The sequence below is a fragment of the Protopterus annectens genome, chromosome 13.part0 (assembly GCF_019279795.1).
Source record: "Protopterus annectens isolate FY-2018-M chromosome 13.part0, PAN1.0, whole genome shotgun sequence".
NCBI lineage: Eukaryota > Metazoa > Chordata > Ceratodontiformes > Protopteridae > Protopterus > Protopterus annectens.
In genome coordinates this window covers 938480472-938503192 of record NC_056747.1, presented here as the reverse complement: position 1 = coordinate 938503192, position 22721 = coordinate 938480472, and the positions used below count along the sequence as shown (strand labels likewise).

Genomic DNA, 22721 nt, shown 5'->3' with positions numbered 1-22721 from the left:
ATCTTGCAGAAGATACCTCTGATTCATAGCTGGCTCAATGCATTACCAATTCTCTGCACTGCACTTTGGCTTATCTACTGCGCCCGGGGTCTTTACAAAATGCCTGGCACCTGTAATTGCGTTTTGCAGACAAAAAGGAATTCAGATATATCCCTACTTGGACGACTGCCTAATTCAAGCAGAGAACAAAGGCACTCTTCTAAAGCATCTGGCATTTGTAAAAAGATTACTAAATGGCCTAGGGTACGCCGTAAACGATAAGAAATCAAAACTAGTGCCCTCTCAAGAGATAATATTCCTGGGTGCAAGCTTAAATACAACTGCCCAGATGGCTTATCTCAAGCCAGACAAGCAAAAACAACTGACTACTTACTTCAAGAAATTGGCAACAAAAACCCACCTATCTGCAAGGAAAATCCTGCAGGCCTTGGGTTTTATGGCATCCTGCATTCTACTAATTCCATATGCCAGACTGCATATGAGGAAACTACAATGGTATCCGAAAAGTGTTTGGACTCAGCATTGCCACAGCCTGGAGACAGTAATTGCACTCATTCCCTGCCTACAACAGGAGTTTCGATGGTGGGCAGAAGCCTGTCACCACAACAATGGTCTACCATTCAGTTTACCCACAACCAAACAGACACTGACAACGGATGCATCAGATTATGCCTGGGGGGGGGCCCATATGGCAGAAAAATGTATTCAGGGCACATGGCCTGCAAACCAGATGCATCTTCACATCAATCAAAAAGAGATGCTAGCTGTTCAAAATGTCCTGACGGCTTTCAAGGACCTGCTTCATCCAGGACAATTACTGATAAAGACAGACAACAATATGGTCATGTGGTACATAAACAAGCAGGGAGGTACTCATTCCTACCCCCTCTGCAGACAAGCAATGACCTTATGGGACACAGCATTGGCTTTTCAAGTTCACCTGCAAGCACAATTCCTGCCAGGAAAAACAAATACTCTGGCAGACGAACTAAGCAGAAATCTCATGGATCCCCACGAATGGAAACTGGATCCACAAGTCTTCAGGATGATAATAAAGAAATGGGGATGCCCAGACATAGATCTGTTTGCCTCCCCTCGCAACTGTCAATTGCAGAGATCTTGCACAAGGATTTACCACAAGCAAGCATGGAAAGTGGATGCCCTGTCATTCAGCTGGAAAAATCTAACAGTATATACTTTTCCCCCAATACCTCTACTTCCCAGAGTACTTCTAAAGGTCAGACAAGAGAAGCCAAAAATTATTCTGATTGCACCAGACTGGCCACGCCAGCACTGGTACCCAATCCTAAAGAGCTTGTCTCAAGGTCCAGCATGGATATTGCCTCAAACTTCTCACTTGCTGACCCAACAAAACAATCGGATCCTCCACAGCCAACTCAGGACCTTAAATCTGGCAGCATGGCGGATAATGTAGCCATTCAGAAAACTCCTCTTTCAAAAGCTGTTATGGATGTTATCTTGGAGGCCAGGAGGCCCAGTACCAGAAAATCTTATGCAGAAAAATGGAAGAGATTCTGTGCTTGGAACCAGAAACAAGATATTGACACGTCTGTACCAAATATTCCTCAGATTTTACAATACGTAACTGAGATGCTGAACAAAGGCCTTTCTTTCTCATCAATTAAGATTCATGCCTCTGCCATTTCTGCACATTACAGTACGGAACCACCTATTTTTTCTCAACCTTTAATAAGGCAGTACCTCAGAGGGGCCAAAAACATTAGGACTCCAAGGAGAGCACCAATTCCGGACTGGGACCTCAATTATGTTTTGGAAAAACTCGCACTGCCTCCTTTCGAGCCAGCATCAACAGCAGATATTAAATTCTTATCCTGGAAAACATCTCTGCTCCTAGCCATAACCTCTGCAAGGCGAGTCTCAGAGTTACAAGCACTCATGGCTGTGGAACTTTTCATCATTTTTCATCCAGACAAGGTTTCTCTGAGGACAAACCCTACATTTATGCCTAAGGTGGTGTCCAGTGTGGCCCTCAAGTCAAACCATTCACTTGTCTACCTTTTACACAAATCCATAGAACAAGGGTGAGAAAATTCTGCATTCTTTGGACATACACAGGTAGTTACACTTCTACTTGGACAGAACTAAAGCTTTCAGAAAGACTGAGCAACTTTTAGTGTCATATGCTGCAGGATCACAAGGAAAGGCTATCTCAAAACAGACTATTTCTAAATGGATAGGCCATTGCATCCGTTTCTGCTATTCTCAACATGGCAAATCAGTGCCTAAGGGCATTAGGCCTCATTCCCACCATAGCAGCAGCCACTTCAGTAGCCTTCCTCAGAGGAGTACCAACGAAAGAAATCATAGAGGCTGCAACTTGGAGTTCAGTGCACATCTTTACAAAGCACTACCACTTGCCTCTCTACTGTAAGTCCAGAGCAGGCTTTGCCACTGCAGTTCTGCAGGGCCTCATAGCCTCTCCTAATCGTATTTAGCCCAGCCACCCATCCTCAGATTTGGGATTCAACCTAAGAGTAATGACTGCAACAGTGAAACACGATGAGCATAGTACAGTTGTGTACCTACCATAAATGTTGATGCTCGAGTGTATTCACTGCTGCAGTCCAGGTTACCCACCATCCCCCTTCTCTTTGCTGGGACTTATCTGCACTTCTCTATCCTATACAACCTTTTTGGTGTATTTGCTTGTAGATGAAGGAAATGTATTTTTTGTGCATGCATTTCTTATTGATATATTTTTCAGCCTACCTATTTGGGGCATCTGACATCTGAGGCAAGCAAAACTGAAGAAAATGGCGTCTGCTGCATCTTTTATACCCCTGGCACACTGACGTCAGAAAAGAGGCGACAGCAACAGACGCTGGACCTAGACTTTGGAATTCTGGCCGACTGCGGGTTGCCTGCCAGCAGGATAACCCAAGAGTAATGACTGCAACAGTGAATACACTCGAATGTCTACATTTATGGTAGGTACACAACTGTACTTTTCACTCATTGCTCGTGTTTATATGAATAATAGTTGTAATATGATTATACATGACTGTACTGGGTTGTCTCTGTACACAAGCTCCTCTCTAGCCCAATAAAAATTGTATTGAGAAGTAGCTTCTACAGTTATAAAGTGACCATGTTGCATGGGTGAAAGTATTAAGTCTTTTATATGGTTTAAGAGAACAGGAAAATATTTTATTTGCAAATTTGGCTTGTCCATTAGCTTTCTAGACAGGGCTGATTCAATGTGTGTGTATTTCCTGCAACTTTACTTAAATAGCTGAAATATAATTTTTCTTTTAAAAATAAGTCAGACCTGAAGCATCTACATGTTTTATTAGTTTGACTTATTGGTGCAGAAATGCTTTTCTGCACAGTAAAATGATGACATGTTGCACTCCTTTCAGTGAGGTTTTTCTCTCTGTCTTTCTTTAAATTTCTAGAGCGTGCAGGATGTACATCTGACTCAGCCACAGCATATAGTCAATGGGTCCGAAAGGTAAGGAACCTTCATTTTTGGAACTTGGTAGCAGCATTATTGTATTCTGTATTGCAAAAGAACACACAGTGCATTAACTGGACACAAAAGGGTGATATTTAGTTTATTTAGTTTAGTATTATGTAACTTGTATACCATCTTTTACTATGCTCACTCACACTTTCATCAATGTCCAGTAGTGCTGTGGTTGTGATATCTAAAATGTGTGGATTAATTTTACTTTTAACTACTGTACTGCATGAGTACTTTCTTATTTGCAATGGTGATGGACAGGTTGACAGACGAGATTAGACATGAGTCCCCGTGGACTATGATGTTTGCAGATGACATTGTGATCTGTAGTGAGAGTAGGGAACAGGTGGAGGAGACCCTGGAGAGGTGGAGATATGCTCTAGAGAGAAGAGGAATGAAGGTCAGCAGGACTAAGACAGAATATATGTGTGTGAATGAGAGGGAGGATAGAAGAATGGTGAGGATGCAGGGAGTAGAGGTGGCAAAGGTGGATGAGTTTAAATACTTGGGATCAACAGTTCAGAGTAATGGTGAGTGTGGAAGAGAGGTGAAGAAGCGACTACAGGCAGGATGGAGTGGGTGGAGAAGAGTGTCAGGAGTGATTTGTGACAGACGAGTACTAGTAAGAGTGAAAGGGAAGGTCTACAAGAGGGTAGTGAGACCAGCTATGTTATATGGGTTGGAGACAGTGGCACTGACAAAAAGGCAGGAGTTAGAGCTGGATGTGGCAGAGTTAAAGATGTTAAGATTTGCACTGGGTGTGACGAGGGTGGACAGAATTAGGAATAAGTATATTAGAGGGTCGGCCCAGTTTGGAAGGTTTGGAGACAAAGCCAGAGAGGCAAGATTAAATTGGTTTGGACATGTGCTGAGGAGGGATGCTGAGTATATTGGGAAAAAGATGCTAAGGATGAAGCTACCAGGTAACAAGAAAAGAGGAAGGCCTTAGATAAGGTTTGTGGATGTGGTGAGAGAGGACATGCAGGTGGTTGGTGTGACAAGAGCAAGATGCAGAGGACAGGAAGAAATGGAAACAAATAATCCGCTGTGGCAACCCCTAACGGGAACAGCTGAAAGAAGATGATGACTACATTACACTATCTACATAGTTTTCATTGACTCCCTGATGTGCATCTATTTTGTATACAAGCTGAATTTTTAGTCACTGAGATGCTGTTATGGATTAGGCAGTGCTTGTACTCTGATGTCTAGTAAAAATAATTACAGGTAAAAGTCATGAGCAATGTAAAAGATATATAAATTATGTTGGAGAGGGGAAGATTTCAGTTCATGCCTTCAGTTCAGTTAATTCCCCTGGATTAATCAAGTCCATTAACATAATGGATGTAATGATATATTTTTATGAGTGTGATGTCTTAAATAGGCATACAGGAGGAGGATCAGAAAGACTTCTACTCATTCATTATCTCACCAGGTAACTACTATTCCTGCTGCTGGAATGTCTACAAATTGGAGGCAGAAGCTGAAACCCCCTACTTACTCCTACGGGTTTAAGTACTTCAATGTTGGGTGAGAAAAAAAAAATCACACAATGTTTTAGACTATCTCAGCCATTGCTGCATTTGGTATAACAGCTGCAATAATGTAGCCTGCTTCTGGGTTAACAGAGCCTTATTAGGCTTGCCTTAAAAGTAATAGCCACTGCCTTTAGGGCAAATAGTTGTACAAAGTCCGAGTTGATGATCGCCAGGGAACAAAGCTATCACTGCAAGACTTCATGTTGAAAGTACATTCTCTTGATTCCTAAAAACAACTTAAGAGAAATTTTTACACACAAATGTAATGGATGGTTTCTACATAGCCATCACTGAGGTGATTCACATTTCCCTATTATTCTTAATAAAAGTGTTCACCCCATTACAGTGTTACATCCGTGGTATTACACTCTATGCCAAGTATTACATAGTTTACTAGGAATCTTAACCTGTTCCAATTTTTACTTCCCTATAGCTGCATTTAGCTTTTCACTGATTAATACTGCTTATATAACTGAGTGATTGTACTGTTTTCTATGTCCCAATATGTGCTGAAATCTGGTGCAGACAACAGAAACTATAAAATGTTCCTCCACACAATTGCATAGTCAAAAAAGTAGGCTGCGTGACAGACTTAGGAAGAAGTTGAACAGCTGCTCAGTGTACAGTAAAGACCAACATAATGCTATTAAACTTAAATTTAGTTCAAATTAAGTAAAATCAAAGCTATGAGCTCTAGAATCAGAAAGCTGATGATGAAAGCATAATTATAAAACGTGAATGATTTTTATTGCCAGTAAACTTCATTATAATTACCTTGGAATAATGAAAAAAATGATATTAAAATTGTGAAAGAAATGGGTGTCAGGGTGAAATATTTTTAACTTAAATGATACAGTTACTGGAAATAGGAAGAAAAAATGCGTTTTATAGGTGGTGGCAAATGTATGTGTTACAAAAAAAAATGAAAAATAAGTCATCTTTTCAGCATAAACATAAAAGCAGGAAAGACAACAAATGCTGCTTATAAGATGAGATGTATATGATGTATCCTGGGTATGTTTGCAGGTAAAGCCGATGGAAATAACTTTCAGGAAAAGGAAGGGGTATGAAGATTTACTAGGTAGAAGCCACATGTTAGTGGACATTATCTTCTGGACAAGGAAATGTGCAGTGATAGCACAAACAAAAGACTCATTTAGGCTTGTTAGACATATGATACAGGTGGGGAAATTGAAAATGATGACACAGTGCGATTTTTACCAATGACATTATAAACTGGGAGGCAAGATACATCATATACTGATACGTATTGAAAAACATTACTACCTAGGAAGTTAAAGAAATATAGAAGTGCTGTTATAATGTAAACAGGATATATCATTGCAATTTATAGAAATAAAGACAGCAGAATTAAATGGGATGCATAAAGCTAGGCTAACAGGTACGAATAACGGTTTTTATAATATAGTGTCAGGATAAAGTTTAGACTGTATCAAAATAAAGGCAATGGCAGTATCAGTTTTTCACCTGGTAGCTTAACTGTGGTACTGGAAGACCAGAAAGCTGTGTATTCTATTCCCACTTAAGGTGATTATATTGTTGACACAAGTGCAGCATTGGTAGGTTTAACAAGTTGTTTCCTGTGGTCTGGTGGTACAAGGTTTGATTCCTTTAGCATACATTGCCTAACCATGTGATTCTGAGCAAATCACTTAATCAGACACCACTCTGGGGCGGAGTCTGAAAAAGGTCCCCAGCGATCAGTGCTCTTCCTGGAAAACAAATACTAATAAAATCCCACAGCATCTATCAAAAAGGACTAGTGGAAGTTCCCCAATATCCTGGTCAACCTCTTGTAGTAAAAAAAAAAAAAAAAATTCCACTTCAGGTCTCCTTTGAAAGGAGGTTATTAGTTTAGTTGGACTAACCTTGTCAATAAAGGTTAGATAGGTGACTGTAGGAAAAAATTAAATTAAAAGGGAGTTATGAGTCTAGGCTAATATTATCACGAGTGTTATTATATTAGAGACAGGATAAAGTCTATAGTATGGTGCCTCTCCATTGTATCTAAATAAACGTATCAAAGTTAAAAAAGATGGGTGAGGCTAGGATAATTGCATCAAAAACTTGATGGTACTAGTGGGATTAATATAATAAAGTGAATTGAAACCACTAATGTGCACAAGAAAGTAAAGAGGGCTTCAGGGAATGTATCTTAAAATAAACAAATCACTATAAACTGAAAGAATAAAATTAAAATTGTTTTAAGAATAATGACCCTTCAAGTATTAAGTGAAAGTAAATATAGGCACAGGTAATATTAAATGGCACAGCTAATTAGCACTCTAGGTTTACAATTGTAATTGTTCATTCATAACCTTAGTGCTCATATGTGTGCAAATAGTTTAATGATTTTGTCCTTCTCCTGCAGCTGATGATTTAGTGTGTTTTTTGTTTTCTTGAATAACAAAGTAATAAGTAGATAGTGTGTGTGTGTGTGTGTGTGTGTGTGTGTGTGTGTGTGTGGGTAACTCACATGTCTGTTAGTTTGGGTTGCTCAGCTGGTCACTATGCATTCATCCCCAATCCTGCCCACCCATAAGGCTAACATCTCTATTATACCATGACCCCCCCAAAACGTACACGCTGATTGGCCAGCGTGCACATTGTAAATCGAGTTATACTAATGGAAAAAGGTCTGGTCGCCCAGACTTTTTTCCATTAGTATAACTCTACTTTTAAAACACTGTCTCGCTATGTTAAATGGGTTTAACATAGTGAGACAGCTTTAAAATAAGCAACGGAGATCTCCGTTGCTTATTTTAAAGCTGTCTCGCTATGCTAAACCCATCTAACATAGCGAGACAGGTTTAAAAAATACAGCAACGGAGAAAGCAAGATCTCCTTTGCTTTTTTTACTGTTTCGCTATGTTATATGGGTTTAACTTAGCGAGACAGTTTTAAAATAAGCAACGGACATCTCCGTTGCTTATTTCAAAACTGTCTCGCTATGTTAAACCCATTTACCATAGCGAAACAGTAAAAAGCAACGGAGATCTTGCTTTCTCCGCTGCTTTGCCCACAACTCTGTACTGCGCAGGCACGCGGTACATCAGAACTGCCGCGGATGCCAGACAGCTGCGGAAGGGCAGTAAACAGGCATTATACTATGCCATTATTTAAGAAAAGTAATAGTTTCTTTTCTTAAATAATGTCGTAATATAATAGCAATAACCACTTCTGGGTGTAATGCTGTATTACCCACGGTTGGCTTTGTTTGATCCTCGGGCTTCGCCTCGGGACCAAACCACGCCAACGTGGGTAAATCAGCATTACCCACAATGTCGTTATTATATATTTGTCACTATTTCTTTTCTTTTCTCTGTTGCTGTTCACTTCACTACTTTATGAATGTACTGTTGCTTATTGCAAATCTTGCCAACATCCCAGCTGTGTTTACATTGTCCTTCTCTAGTACAGCTCCTATTTCCCTAATGCCTTCTATTAAGACAAAGTGTAACATATTGGTAGGCAGACAGACATGATGATGTACAGCATTACATTCTTCTCAACGTTATTGTTTTCTTTATAGCCCCACTCTCCTCTTTTCCCTTCCTACCCCTCTGGTTTTTGTCCTTTACCCACAGAACTGAATGTATCTTGCACCGTCTATACTTGTTTATTTTTAAGATGCTATTTTTTTAAGACCAGTTTTCAGAATTTCCCTTCCCTCTCACATTTATATGCGGGCTATTCCAGTATAATTTCTAGCCACCTATGTTTCTATAACAATGCTAACTGTAAAAGTCTCACTACCAAACTCATAACTGACTCCTTTTCTGTTTTCTTAATCTTCTCATTCAAAGAAACGTCAATACCTATAAGAAAACAGCTATCTGCATGCATTTTGTCAATAAACAGCTTGGCTGTGTGACATAATGACATTTTAATGTAGCATAAGCAAAACCTTCTGACAATCTTTATATAATCATCCCTCCTCGTAAAATCTTCTAACACAGCACACTTCTAAAGCCCATACCTAACTTAAAACTCTCTCATTTCCTCAGCCACACCATTGCATTATCTCTTTCCCACACTTACTCTTCTCTATACCCAATCTAAACTCATGCTCTCTACACCTTTCCTTTTTTCTACAGTCGAGTAGAGAGTCTAAGGTTAACCCCCCCCCCCCTTTGCAACTTTTATTTTACATTCACAGACTTTATAATATTTTTGTAGTATCCCTAGTGTCTAGTGGCTGCAGAGAAATCAGTGTGTGTGACTGCCAAGGGTACTTTTTAAGGGTTTTGGCACATTGTAAACAGCTATCCCTGGTGTCTATTGCTCCCCAGTATATTGCAGGATTTTGGAAGTATGACAGCCCCCCATCACATACACACACGTACATTCACTCATCCATTCAAAACACACACACATCCAGGCACCTACCCTACGTAGCCCCTCCAGGCAGAGAGAGAGAGAGACACACACACACATACTCTCACACATACACACACACACACACACACACACACACACACCCTTCACTTACCTGCTGTATGTCTCAACAGACGAACGAAGCAATCCAGTGACCACCTACCTCCTGAATGAAACCAATCCAGCCAGCGACCAAACCCGTCCGCAAAACGGAGCAATCCAGTGACCAGGCACCTACCTCCTGAATGAAGCCAATCCCAAAACGGAGCAATCCAGCGACCAAACCCGCCCACGCAATATGTCCCGCGAGAGCAGCTCACCTCTCTTAGTCCTCAATCTCTCATTGGGTCTGCCAGCTTGCCTCTCTCCTCATTGGGTCTGCCTGCAGCCGAAGCAGTCCGGACCTCCTCTTCTGTGTAGTCATCACTGCACTGATTCTTGGGTGCGCTTGCAGCAGTGATTGCTGGGTACCTGTCTTTCTCTATCCGGACTGCTGATAAAGGCAGTCTGAGGTCTTCAAATGCCTCTGCGCATGCGCAGAGGAGTCGGGACTCGTGCTTTTTTTTTTTTTTTTTTTCAGTTTTGTTTTTTAGTTTTAAAGATTTTTCTTTTGTGTTTTTGTAGGTGGGAGGGCTGGAGTCCAGCAGTCTGATAGCACGAGCCGCCCCTGCAGCTCAGTGAATCAAAAATGCACTGAAATACACTTAGACAGGCTCTGTAAACTAGGTATGGATATCATCAGTCAAATGGTTATTCAAATAGTGTGCCGTCAGCAAAACATAGATATCTGAGTGAAGCACATGGACAAAGGTAAAATATCACTCTCCCCAGGATGGGGATCAAAATAGATGAAAATCACAGCACTTTGTTTTCACATAGGGTTCCTGGTGGGTTGCCTTCTGTACAGAGTATTTGTACCATCACTGTCTATGTGTATTTTTGCCAAGGTCTTTCAGTTTCTCACAGGCATGCTAGGATGTGAACTGGTGACCCCATGAATTCTTGTGTGTGTGTGTGTGTGTGTGTGTGTGTGTGTGTGTGTGTGTGTGTGTGTGTGTGTGTGTGTGTGTGTGTGTGTGTGTGTGTGTGTGTGTGTGGATGTGTGGATGTGGATGTGTGTGTGTGGATGTGTGTGTGTGGATGTGTGTGTGTGTGTGGATGTGTGTGTGTGTGTGTGTGTGTGTGTGTGTGTGTGTGGATGTGTGTGTGTGGATGTGTGTGTGTGGATGTGTGGATGTGTGTGTGTGTGGATGTATGTGTGTGTGTGTGTGTGGATGTGTGTGTGTGTGTGTGGGTGTGTGTGTGTGGATGTCTGTGTGTGCGTGTGGATGTCTGTGTGTGCGCGTGGATGTCTGTGTGTGCGCGTGGATGTCTGTGTGTGCATGTGCGTGTGTGGATGTGGGTATGTGTGGGTGTGTGCGGATGTGTGTCTGTGTGTTGATGGGTTTGTGGTTGGGGATATGTGGATGGGTGTGTGTCTGGTCGGGGGCGTATGTGTGAGATGGAATGACATCCTGCCCAGGATCAGATCTCTGCCTTATACCTGTTGTTTCCAGCATAGGCTCCAGCTTACATGTGCAGTTGTGAATCCGTTAAAGTGTTTATTGGAAAAAGAATGAAATTAAAGAATAATTAAAAGATCAAGGAAGCAAACTTGTAAGTAAATTGATGCATAGCCAAACAAAGGCAGATGGAGGCAGCTTTGGTCAAACAATTCCAGGCCATCCAGCAGTTAGCTAAACATATAAATTAAATGTGGGTATGATGCTGTGATTGCATCATCCTGGGTTGCTGCTATGGGGTCATCCCTTAGAAGGCACTTCCAGTTGCTGGCTCAGTCCCTTTTTGAATATGTCCAAGAAAAGCTATTCTGTGCTCCACTGGATAGAAAGGTGCTCTTTGGACCCCAGGTTTACAATGTACTTAAACTCAGGGTAAAGGAAAGAAAATAGAATCCATTAAGCAAATGTCTCATCGTCCCCTGCCTAAGTACAACAGGAATTACAATTTTAAGCAAGATCCTTTCTACAGGAGGTAAGACAAAGAAAAATACCCCATGGGTAGGAAGGCCTTTCAGAAAAAGTTGCAGCAAGAGGACTTTGGTAAACAAGGAGCCAGCAAGGCTTTTCCATCCTTCGTGACTGCCATAGTTCTCTTCTGCCATCCTCCACAAAAACATCTCCTTGGCCCCTTCCTGGTTATTGCCAGTGATAGGAGGCAAACTGGCATCTTGCCCTAAAATATGGCTATAAATAACTTCAGGCAGATAAGTCCTAATGGTAATCCTCAGGGGATACAAATGCAATTTTTTTCCTCAAATTCACAAAAAAGCAAATATCCAAGGTAATGAGACCAGGAGCATATTAAAAAAACCCACTGTAGAAGAGGTGTTATCTCAGGCACTGTAGATGAGGTTCCACTAAACATGAGAAGAAAGGCTTATATTTCAGGCTTTTTCTAGTTTCCGGAAAAAGATGGCCTTTGGAGACTCATTCTAGACATTTCAATGCTGAACAAGTTCTAAAAAGTACCAAATTTGGCAGACAAGGCACTGCTCCCCATGTTAAACCTTCAGGCATTTGTATGTACTATAGATCTAAATGACACCTACCTTAACATATTCCAGTCTTCAAAGGTCACAGGCTGTTTCCAAGGTTTGTGGCAGGGTGACACCATTTCCACTTTACCACTTTGCTCCTTGTTTTAGTTACTGTGTCAAGAGTATTCACCAAATGCCTGGCTCCAGTGATAACACACCACAATATCAAGGGCATCCACATTTACTCTTACAGGGAGAACTGCTTACTCCAGGAATAGTTCATGCAGAGTAAGGGGGGCTTAGAGTCCCTGACCAATTAAGGATTTACACTGAACCTCCAGAAGTTTTATTTGATTCCCGGTCAGTGTGCTCTTTCTGTGGACTGTCCCAGACACTGTGGTATCTAAGTCTTTTTGGTTACAGAAGAATGGGACACCCTTAAAAATCTTTTCAAAACCATAGTACCAAAACCCCAATGGACTGCTAGGCAAGTCCTCTCTGTGCTGGGTCACATGGCTTCAACCTTTATTGTACACCTTGTCAAGCTGCATATGATAAAACTGCAGTACTTCCTGAGAAGTTTTTGGGACAAGGAAAGCTACCTTTAAAGGAGACCTTAATCCCAGCTTTACCCTGCTTTAGGAAGGAATTGTTACAATGGATAGACCAAATCAGGCTCAGCAAGGGTATGCCCTTTAGGTGACTCTCAACACATATGCTCAGATCAGGCCTAGAGGACACACAACCTAGGGGGTTGAAAGTCCAGAGGAAGTATGACCTACAAACATTTGAAAGAAATACTTGCAGGTCAGCATACTCTTCAGAACAGTTTTGAAACCTTTAAGGTGGTTACAAATAACACCACAGTCATTTACTACATCAACAAACAGAGGTGGGGGTTCAACTTTTCAGGCTAGCAGTGCAGAGTTTGGAGCATGCTCAGAAATTCAACCCTCTGCTAACAGCTGCTTGCATCCTGTCAAGGAACAACTCCACTGCAGGCCAAGACTTCAGCAGACCCACAAGAAAAGATGCTCCATGGAAAGATTTTAGTCTGTTATGAACAGATGGGGTGTTCCGGACACAGACATCTTGGCTTCTCTAGGCAACAAACAACTGAATAAATTCTTCTCCATACCACCTTAAAGAAAAGCTTGTGCAGTGGATATCTCTCCTGAATGGGAGAGGAGTCTGCATGCTTTATTTCCGCTTCCATTGCACCCCAGAGTAATCTAGAAAAAAAGGGAAGAGAGAGACCAGAAATAATGACTTCCCCTTTCTGACTAAGGCAACTTTGGCTCTCCCACCCATTCAAAATGATCAGGTAAAAACCATATCCTTCTGACTCATCAAGTGGATGTTTTGATGCAGTGTGAAGTGTCCTTCATACACCACAACTTGACCACCCTAAACTTAGATGCTTAGAGGATATAATTCTTCTTTCCTTTAGGCAACACCTGTGCTCTGGAGTCATGCTTAGCATTATAGTTGTGCCTAGACGAAGTACCAGAAAAATCATACCTAGTTAAGTGGAAAAGATTTTCCTCATGATGCCAAAGATGGGACCTACACTGTGAGAGGTGTGTGTGTGTGTGTGTGTGTGTGTGTGTGTGTGTGTGTGTGTGTGTGTGTGTGTGTGTGTGTGTGTGTGTGTGTGTGTGTGTGTGTGTGTGTGTGTGTGTGTGTGTGTGTGTGTGCGTGTGTGTATGTGTGCATGGCAGTTGCCATGCAATATCCCTCCATAATCTTGTTTACTGGCTTAAAGTATTCCTCCGTTAAGATAAGCAAGCTAAAATAGCTGAGAGACTTTCCTTTGGATAGTTCTTGACTTCCAGACTACCTGTCAAATGGTTTTCTAAAGGGCATACTACATCCCAGATCACATAGGTGTCCTTCCTTTAGCTTGGAACCTAAATTTCATGATGTAACAACTCACTGTAGCCCTCTCTGAACCAGCTGCCTTGGCATATCTCAAAATCCTTTAATAGAAAACTACTTTTCTAGTAGTGATTATCTACACTATGATGGTGACATGATTGCACATCCCCATTTGTAAAGGGTCTTTCCTTGTCTTGTACAAGGGGGGGGGGGGGGGGGGGGGGGGGGGGGGGGGGGGGGGGGGGGGGGGGGGGGGGGGGGGGGGGGGGGGGGGGGGGGGGGGGGGGGGGGGGGGGGGGGGGGGGGGGGGGGGGGGGGGGGGGGGGGGGGGGGGGGGGGGGGGGGGGGGGGGGGGGGGGGGGGGGGGGGGGGGGGGGGGAAAAAAAAAAAAAAAAAAAAAAAAAAAAAAAAAAAAAAAAAAAAAAAAAAAAAAAAAAAAAAAAAAAAAAAAAAAAAAAAAAAAAAAAAAAAAAAAAAAAAAAAAAAAAAAAAAAAAAAAAAAAAAAAAAAAAAAAAAAAAAAAAAAAAAAAAAAAAAAAAAAAAAAAAAAAAAAAAAAAAAAAAAAAAAAAAAAAAAAAAAAAAAAAAAAAAAAAAAAAAAAAAAAAAAAAAAAAAAAAAAAAAAAAAAAAAAAAAAAGAAAAAAAAATGCAAAAAATAAAAAAAAGAAAAAAAAAAAAAAAAACCAAATACTAATAAAATCCCACAGCATCTATCAAAAAGGACTAGTGGAAGTTCCCCAATATCCTGGTCAACCTCTTGTAGTAAAAAAAAAAAAAAAAAAAATTCCACTTCAGGTCTCCTTTGAAAGGAGGTTATTAGTTTAGTTGGACTAACCTTGTCAATAAAGGTTAGATAGGTGACTGTAGGAAAAAAATAAATTAAAAAGGAGTTATGAGTCTAGGCTAATATTATCACATGAGTGTTATTATATTAGAGACAGGATAAAGTCTATAGCAGGGTGCCTCTCCATTGTATCTAAATAAAAGTATCAAAGTTAAAAAAGATGGGTGAGGCTAGGATAATTGCATCAAAAACTTGATGGTACTAGTGGGATTAATATAATAAAGTGAATTGAAACCACTAATGTGCACAAGAAAGTAAAGAGGGCTTCAGGGAATGTATCTTAAAATAAACAAATCACTATAAACTGAAAGAATACAATTAAAATTGTTTTAAGAATAATGACCCTTCAAGTATAAAGTGAAAGTAAATATAGGCACAGGTAATATTAAATGGCACAGCTAATTAGCACTCTAGGTTTACAATTGTAATTGCTCATTCATAAGCTTAGTGCTCATATGTGTGCAAATAGTTTAATGATTTTTGTCCTTCTCCTGCAGCTGATGATTTAGTGTGTTTTTTGTTTTCTTGAATAACGAAGTAATAAGTAGATAGTGTGTGTGTGTGTGTGTGTGTGTGTGTGTGTGGGTAACTCACATGTCTGTTAATTTGGGTTGCTCAGCTGGTCACTATGCATTCATCCCCAATCCTGCCCACCCATAAGGCTAACATCTCTGTTATACCATGACCCCCCCAAAACGTGCACGCTGATTGGCCAGCGTGCACATTGTAAATCGAGTTATACTAATGGAAAAAGGTCTGGTCGCCCAGACTTTTTTCCATTAGTATAACTCTACTTTTAAAACACTGTCTCGCTATGTTAAATGGGTTTAACATAGTGAGACAGCTTTAAAATAAGCAACGGAGATCTCCGTTGCTTATTTTAAAGCTGTCTCGCTATGCTAAACCCATTTAACATAGCGAGACAGGTTTTAAAAAAAAAGCAACAGACGCTGGACCTAGACTTTGGAATTCTGGCCGACTGCGGGTTGCCTGCCAGCAGGATAACCCAAGAGTAAAGACTCATCAAATGGATGTTTTGATGCAGTGTGAAGTGTCCTTCATACACCACAACTTGACCACCCTAAACTTAGATGCTTAGAGGATATAATTCTTCTTTCCTTTAGGCAACACCTGTGTTCTGGAGTCATGCTTAGCATTATAGTTGTGCCTAGACGAAGTACCCGAAAAATCATACCTAGTTAAGTGGAAAAGATTTTCCTCATGATGCCAAAGATGGGACCTACACTGTGAGAGGTGTGTGTGTGTGTGTGTGTGTGTGTGTGTGTGTATATATACGTGTATGTGTGCATGGCAGTTGCCATGCAATATCCCTCCAAAATCTTGTTTACTGGCTTAAAGTATTCCTCGGTTAAGATAAGCAAGCTAAAATAGCTGAGAGACTTTTCTTTGGATAGTTCTTGACTTCCAGACTACCTGTCAAATGGTTTTCTAAAGGGCATACTACATCCCAGATCACATAGGTGTCCTTCCTTTAGCTTGGAACCTAAATTTCATGATGTAACAACTCACTGTAGCCCTCTCTGAACCAGCTGCCTTGGCATATCTCAAAATCCTTTAATAGAAAACTACTTTTCTAGTAGTGATTATCTACACTATGATGGTGACATGATTGCACATCCCCGTTTGTAAAGGGTCTTTCCTTGTCTTGTACAAGGACAAATTCACCTTGGACCACAGCATTCCTGACTTTCCTGATCACTGTAACATTCCTGAAAGGGGTTAATGCACAAGATATCATGGAAGTAGCTACTTGGTCCTGTGCTCACAATTTTTCCTAGCAGTATAAGTAGGGATTTTATTTGCATGGCTAGGACATGGCTTGCTTAACCCATCTTGAAGGGCATGGTATCTTCCTCCATTATGATTTCAACAGTCCTCTCAGTGTAAGCATTTCCAGCTCTGTTAGTTTCCCCGATGTAATGACTGCAGCAGATCACCTGATAAACCACTCCTGCAATCCGGATTCTCACCCACTATCCTCTCTGAACCACCTAGGAACCCATAGTGCTGGGGTGGGTAAATACTCATCACTTCCCTTTCTTTTTCATTTTTATTTATGTATTTGTTTTTATTACACCCTGCACCTCTTTATCATTAGCATCCAGGACAATGGTGATTTTCCCATTTTGACACATCAAAACACTTTTAAGTTCCAGTGGATAGAACTGGAAAAACTTACTTCACTCTAGAGCATTCATTCTGGTGCAGGAAGGCCAAAATGCTATGCTAATCTGCACAAAAGCCATACTTATCTCATTGTGCCAAAGTTCAAAATGCTGACTTTGCAGCAACTCCTTCCCATGCTGGGCAAGGGGTCTTGGATGGTCACTCTGGACCTCAAGGAGGCATACCTGCATGTCCCAATCAGACAAAGCTGCAGAAGATACCTCAGATTTCTTGCAGGGACAGAGCATTATCAATTCTCAGCACTGCTGTTTGGCTTATCTACTGCGCCCAGAGTGTTCATGAAATGCCTGGCATCAGTAGTGGCACACTGCAGACTCCAGGGGATTCAAATCTACCCCTACCTGGACGACTGCCTCATACAAGCAGACAACAAACAAACCTTGATAGCAAACTTGGACTATGTCATTCAATTACTACAGGCCTTGGGATACACAGTCAACATTCAGAAATCAAGACTTCTGCCATCCCAACAGATTATTTTCCTAGGAGCCAAACTGGACACAAAAACACAAATGGCTTATCTCACAGAGGAAAAACAACAGCAGTTACCAGAGTACTTCAAAGGCCTAGCAAAGCTCTCCCAGCTGACTGCAAGGAAAATCCTGCATGCCCTGGGGTTCATGGCATCTTGCATTCTTCTGATACCTTTGGCAAGACTTCATATGAGAAAGCTGCAATGGTATTTAAAAAGCTTATGGTCCCAACACAGCCAAAGCCTAGAGGACGTAATCCCACTCATTCCATGTCTACAAAGAGAATTTTTGTGGTGGGCTCAAACAAGTCAGTTAAAGGCACGTCTTTCAACAAACCTCAAGCAGGTCAAATGATTACAACAGATGCCTCAGACCATGGATGGGGGGCGCACATGGAGGGCAGATGCATTCAAGGTCAATGGACACCAAGGGAAAGGCATCTGCACATAAACCAAAAAGAGATGTTGGCAGTGATACATGCAATCGAGACTTTCGAAAAATCACTTCAACAAGGACATTTACTAATAAGGACAGACAACACCACTGTTATGTGGTATATAAACACGCAGGGAGGCACTCATTCTTATCCCCTCTGCAGACTAACAATGATTCTCTGGGAAAAATCCCTAAGTCTGAAGATACATCTGCAATCCCAGTTTGTGCCAGGCAAGGACAATGTACTGGCGGACAAGCTGAGCAGAAATTTCTTGGGTCCACACGAATGGATGCTGCATCCTCACATTTTTTCACAAGTAACAAGGACATGGGGAAGATCGGACATAGATCTCTTTGCTTCTCACTTGAATCATCACCTGGAAAAGTTCTGTACAAGGACCCACCATCCTCTAGCCTGGAAAACGGATGCTCTCTCCTTCAGCTGGAATTCCCTGACAATTTATGCATTCCCTCCTCTACCACTGCTGACCAAGGTGATACTGAAGATCAAAGCAGAACAACCAACAGGCATTTTGATAGCTCCAGACTGGCCAAGGCAGCACTGGTACCCATTGCTGTTGAGCATAACTCGGACCAAACCATGGCCTCTGCCCCTATGGCCTCTGCTTCTAACACAACACAATTACAGGACTGTTCATCAAAACCTGAAAACATTGCATCTGACAGCCTGGAGGCTACCATAACTCCTTCCGATATCTCTCTTTCCAAAAAAGTTCAAGAGATCTTACTGGAAGCACGCAGACCTTCCACCAGAAAAACCTATTCAGCTAAGTGGAAGAGATTCATCATCTGGAATGCTAACAGAGGTCAGGATACAACAGTATTGAGTATACCTCAGATATTGGAATACTTGGCAGAAATGTTTCATACTGGTGTCTCAAATTCTTCCATAAAGATTCATGCCTCGGCAATCTCAGCAAAATACAATTGTGATCCACTTGTGTTTTCGCATCCTTTGCTAAGACAGTTCCTAAGAGGGATAAAGAATATCAAACCTCCCAGGAAACCGCCAGTACCTGCATGGGACCTCAATTTTGTCTTGGAAAAATTAACTCTTCCTCCCTTTGAACCAGCAGCAACTTCAGAAATGCAATTTCTCTCATGGAAAACGGTTTTCCTATTGGCAATCACATCAGCAAGAAGAGTCTCGGAGATACAGGCACTCATGGCAGTACCTCCTTTTCTCATTTTTCATCAGGACAGAGTCACTCTAAGAACCAATCCTTCATTCATGCCAAAAGTAATTTCCAGGGTGTCTCTAAATCAAGCTATTCACCTGCCTACTTTCTTCCCCAATCCTCAAAACAGGGGGGAAGCACTGCTGCATACTTTGGACATACACAGGCAACTACGCTACTACTTGGACAGAACTAAGGCCACCAGAAAGTCTGACCAACTGCTTGTAGCCTATGCTGCTGGAGTACAAGGAAAAGCAATCTCCAAACAAACAATTTCCAAATGGATTGGACACTGCATCAGATTCTGCTATTCTTTTCATGGAAAAAGTGTGCCAGCCAATATTAGGCCACACTCCACCAGAGCTATAGCCACATCCACAGTTTTCCTAAGAGGAGTGGCTACAAAGGACATTCTAGAGGCTGCTACATGGAGCTCCGTGCATACATTTACCAAGCACTACAACCTGCCTTTATACTCCAGATCCCGAGCAGGCTTTGCTTCGGCAGTCCTGCAGGGAATTTTAGCTACACCATCACTTTCTTAGTTCCAACCACCCCCAGCTTGGCTATGGTATTCAACCCATATGTTATGACTGCAGTTGCATTCTTGAAGGACATAGTACAGTTTTGTACCTACCATAAATGTAGATGTCCGATAGGTATGCAACTGCAGTCAATTTTCCCACCCTCCTACCCTCTGCAACCTTCTTTATGGGTCCACTCCCCCTATTCCTATTAGCTGGGGGTATCTCCTATGGTGTATCTGTTTATTACTGTTGTGCATGTCTGGAATTGTTTATCCATTCACCAAATTTAGCCTTCCTAGGAGGGCACCTGGCATCTGGGGCAAGAAACACTGAAGAAGATGGCGTCGGCCAATGCCTTTATACTCCAGCCGTTCTGACGTCGGAGAGGAGGCGACACCAGCCGACGCCGGACCCAGACTTTGGAATCCGGCCGACCGAGGGCTGCCTGAGGCAGGACAACCCATATGTTATGACTGCAGTTGCATATCTATCGGACATCTACATTTATGGTAGGTACAAAACTGTACTTTCACATGCAGGTGCTACTGTGTGTACACATGCTCCCCATCCCCAACTAACCACCATAAATAAAGTACAGTGGTGTTAGTTTGACAGTGCAGTTTACATGCAGGTGCTGCCATGTTCACACAGCTCTCACTACAGATATCTTTGTCTTTTTAGCTAGAACTCCCTGGCTGTACTAGGGCTCATAGGGAGGCACATATATGCCCCTGCCCCTATATGGACAAGCCAGTGTTTAAGCTATTCCTCCTCCCCCTTTGGCTGGCTTCAGCTTTGTTTAGGTCGGCTACCCAGGCTCATGTCTCCTGCCTCACAGTCTGAGTTCTTTCTGTTTATGTCACAAAGCTAGCTACCCCTGCCTTGTTCAGCACTTTGGGACAAAGCTTGCAAACAGTTGAGCACTTCATCCACCTTGGTATCCCCCTCTACATTAGATGAAAAGAGGCAGGAAGATTCAGCACAGGACTCTGTGGGGGATAGTACCTCCTCTGGCTAGTGCTGGGGGTTTTCTTCACTAATTCTTCTCTTTTGGATATTTCTAAGGGATTGATGGCACACTTCCATTATCACTATTAACTTTGTGGAGGTGAGTTCTAGCTCATTTATCAGCAACAGCTAAGCATCCTTGTGAAGTACCACCTCCGATACCACTGGAGAATTGTCTGCATCAACTGAGAATATCGATACACTAACAGTGTTCTCACTAGGCATCTGTTACCAATATTGTGGTAGTTCTCCTCAAATGTCATTGTGACAGGAGTGATTACATTGTTCCAATGCCCGAGTTTCAGTTATTTAAACAAATTCTATAATTCCAATTCAGTTGCAGTCACAGCAGAGAGTCTGTGGTCATTGTGAGAAAATGCTACATGGTGTCATTAACTGATATAAATGCTGCCACTGTCTCTATCAGGTATTGCCCAGCTTTGAAGAGGAATGCTTTGCCTTTAAAATTGGAAGGCTAGGTTGTAGGTAGGAAAATTTCCAAAAGGCCCAGCCATTGAGTGTAAACCCCATATAGAAATATTTGCAGATTTTATTGATGTACATGTGGGTCTAGGAATGTATTATTAACTCAGCTTAATACCTATTGGTAGACCATGTTAGTGTTAGCCTTAAAACACGGAGTTGCTGATAATAAGTTTGAAAAGGAGGCTGGAAATATGCTGTTCAGGAAGTTGTTTAAAATAATAATATGAGATCACATATTGTAGATGATCTCGATTGTGTAAAAAAATGCACTGTGATCCTGTGCAAACTTGATGAGTGATTAGAAATGCAATAGCTGAATTTCCATTCCAGAAATAACAAATGCTCAAAGGGAAGAGGAATGCTTGATGCAGAATGTAAGATGAGGGAATACCACCTGTTATCACAAAGGAAAGATCTAGAGATAGCACCAGGGCTGTAGTAGGCAGGAGCATAATTTCCAAAGATGTTGCAATTGCATTGTCTGGCTGAGTAACTATGGTTATTGTATTCAGCTTTCAAAGCACCATCTCCAAAAAAAATGACTGCAGACCTAAGGCTAAATATAGAGAAGAATAAAGTTGTAACTGAATAATGTAGAGATTAAGAAACTGAGGTTCTGCATTTATACATTTGCTGATTATGTCACCAAGCACACTCAATGTTAAGGTGCAAAGCAGTGGCAGATAACAGCAGGTACAACATAACAACCATAGCTGGTACATATGCATAAGCAGTACAGCTACCCAAAAATATACAGTAACTTTTCATTGCATATGCAAGAACAAATGCGTAAAATGTCTTCATTTATAGTGCACTCAAAAAAAAAAGACATTCTCTGTGTGAAAAAGGCTCCTCCTGATCAGAATATCAAGGAAGATTTTATCACTTATATGTCCTTAGACGTTACAGAAATATGCCTTACTTGCACATTCTGTCGATGTAGAGGGTCTGTGTCCTATAGCTGTGTGAGCCAATTTATTCATTGCCTTGTAGCATGCTTGCAGGATAACATATCTCATGATTTTTAAGGGGTCAGGACTGATCCTTTGGGGAATCCTGATGAAGACTGCCTTCTGAATGAAATGGGATGTGAATTTCTGGATTGCATCAGGCAGGTGATGCCCACAGATGGAGGAGACAGTGATATTGCAGGGTATAGATTTGACTAACTGCAATGTGTCTAAATGTATCGTGCGCTTTAGTCAAGGGGATATATTTACATTCTTCCGTAAATGTGGAATCTCTGCCAGAATTGATTTGTTCAGTAATTTTATGCAGAGAGAAAGAAATGTAAGTGACTTTGACAGAAAGTGAACTAGAATGAAGTTGGTAGTGTGAGTTTGTAAAATAAGTATGATATTTTTTCTGATCTTCTATGGACTCGATAACTGAGTTAATAGTCTGCCTAGGGAACTCCTGGTGTATTTCCCATAAACATGGGCTGGCATATTCTGTATTGTTGGCAGGAAGGAAAAGAAGTACTGACCGAAACTCGATTGAAAATGCCAGTAGTGGAGATCCTGGAGCAACAGTGATGGTGGGTTTCAGCCTCACAGTGCTCAGCCTACCTATGTTAGTCTTGCATCGTTTACACTTCTGTAGAGAAGAAAGAAATATTGTATAACCGAGACTTGCTTCTGTGAAGACAAACATTGATGATCAGATGGGGTACTTAAAAGTTC

General features: G+C 41.4%; 1 protein-coding gene across 1 annotated transcript in view; it reads left to right on the top strand.

Annotated features, from left to right (window-relative positions):
- Window positions 1–22721, top strand: part of PLEKHH3 (pleckstrin homology, MyTH4 and FERM domain containing H3) — a 777695-nt gene that overhangs the window by 213573 nt on the left and 541401 nt on the right. The window contains exon 2 of the mRNA XM_044054707.1: window positions 3438–3493. Within this exon, the coding sequence (XP_043910642.1) occupies window positions 3438–3493 (56 nt within the window). The remainder of the gene's footprint in view (window positions 1–3437; window positions 3494–22721) is intronic.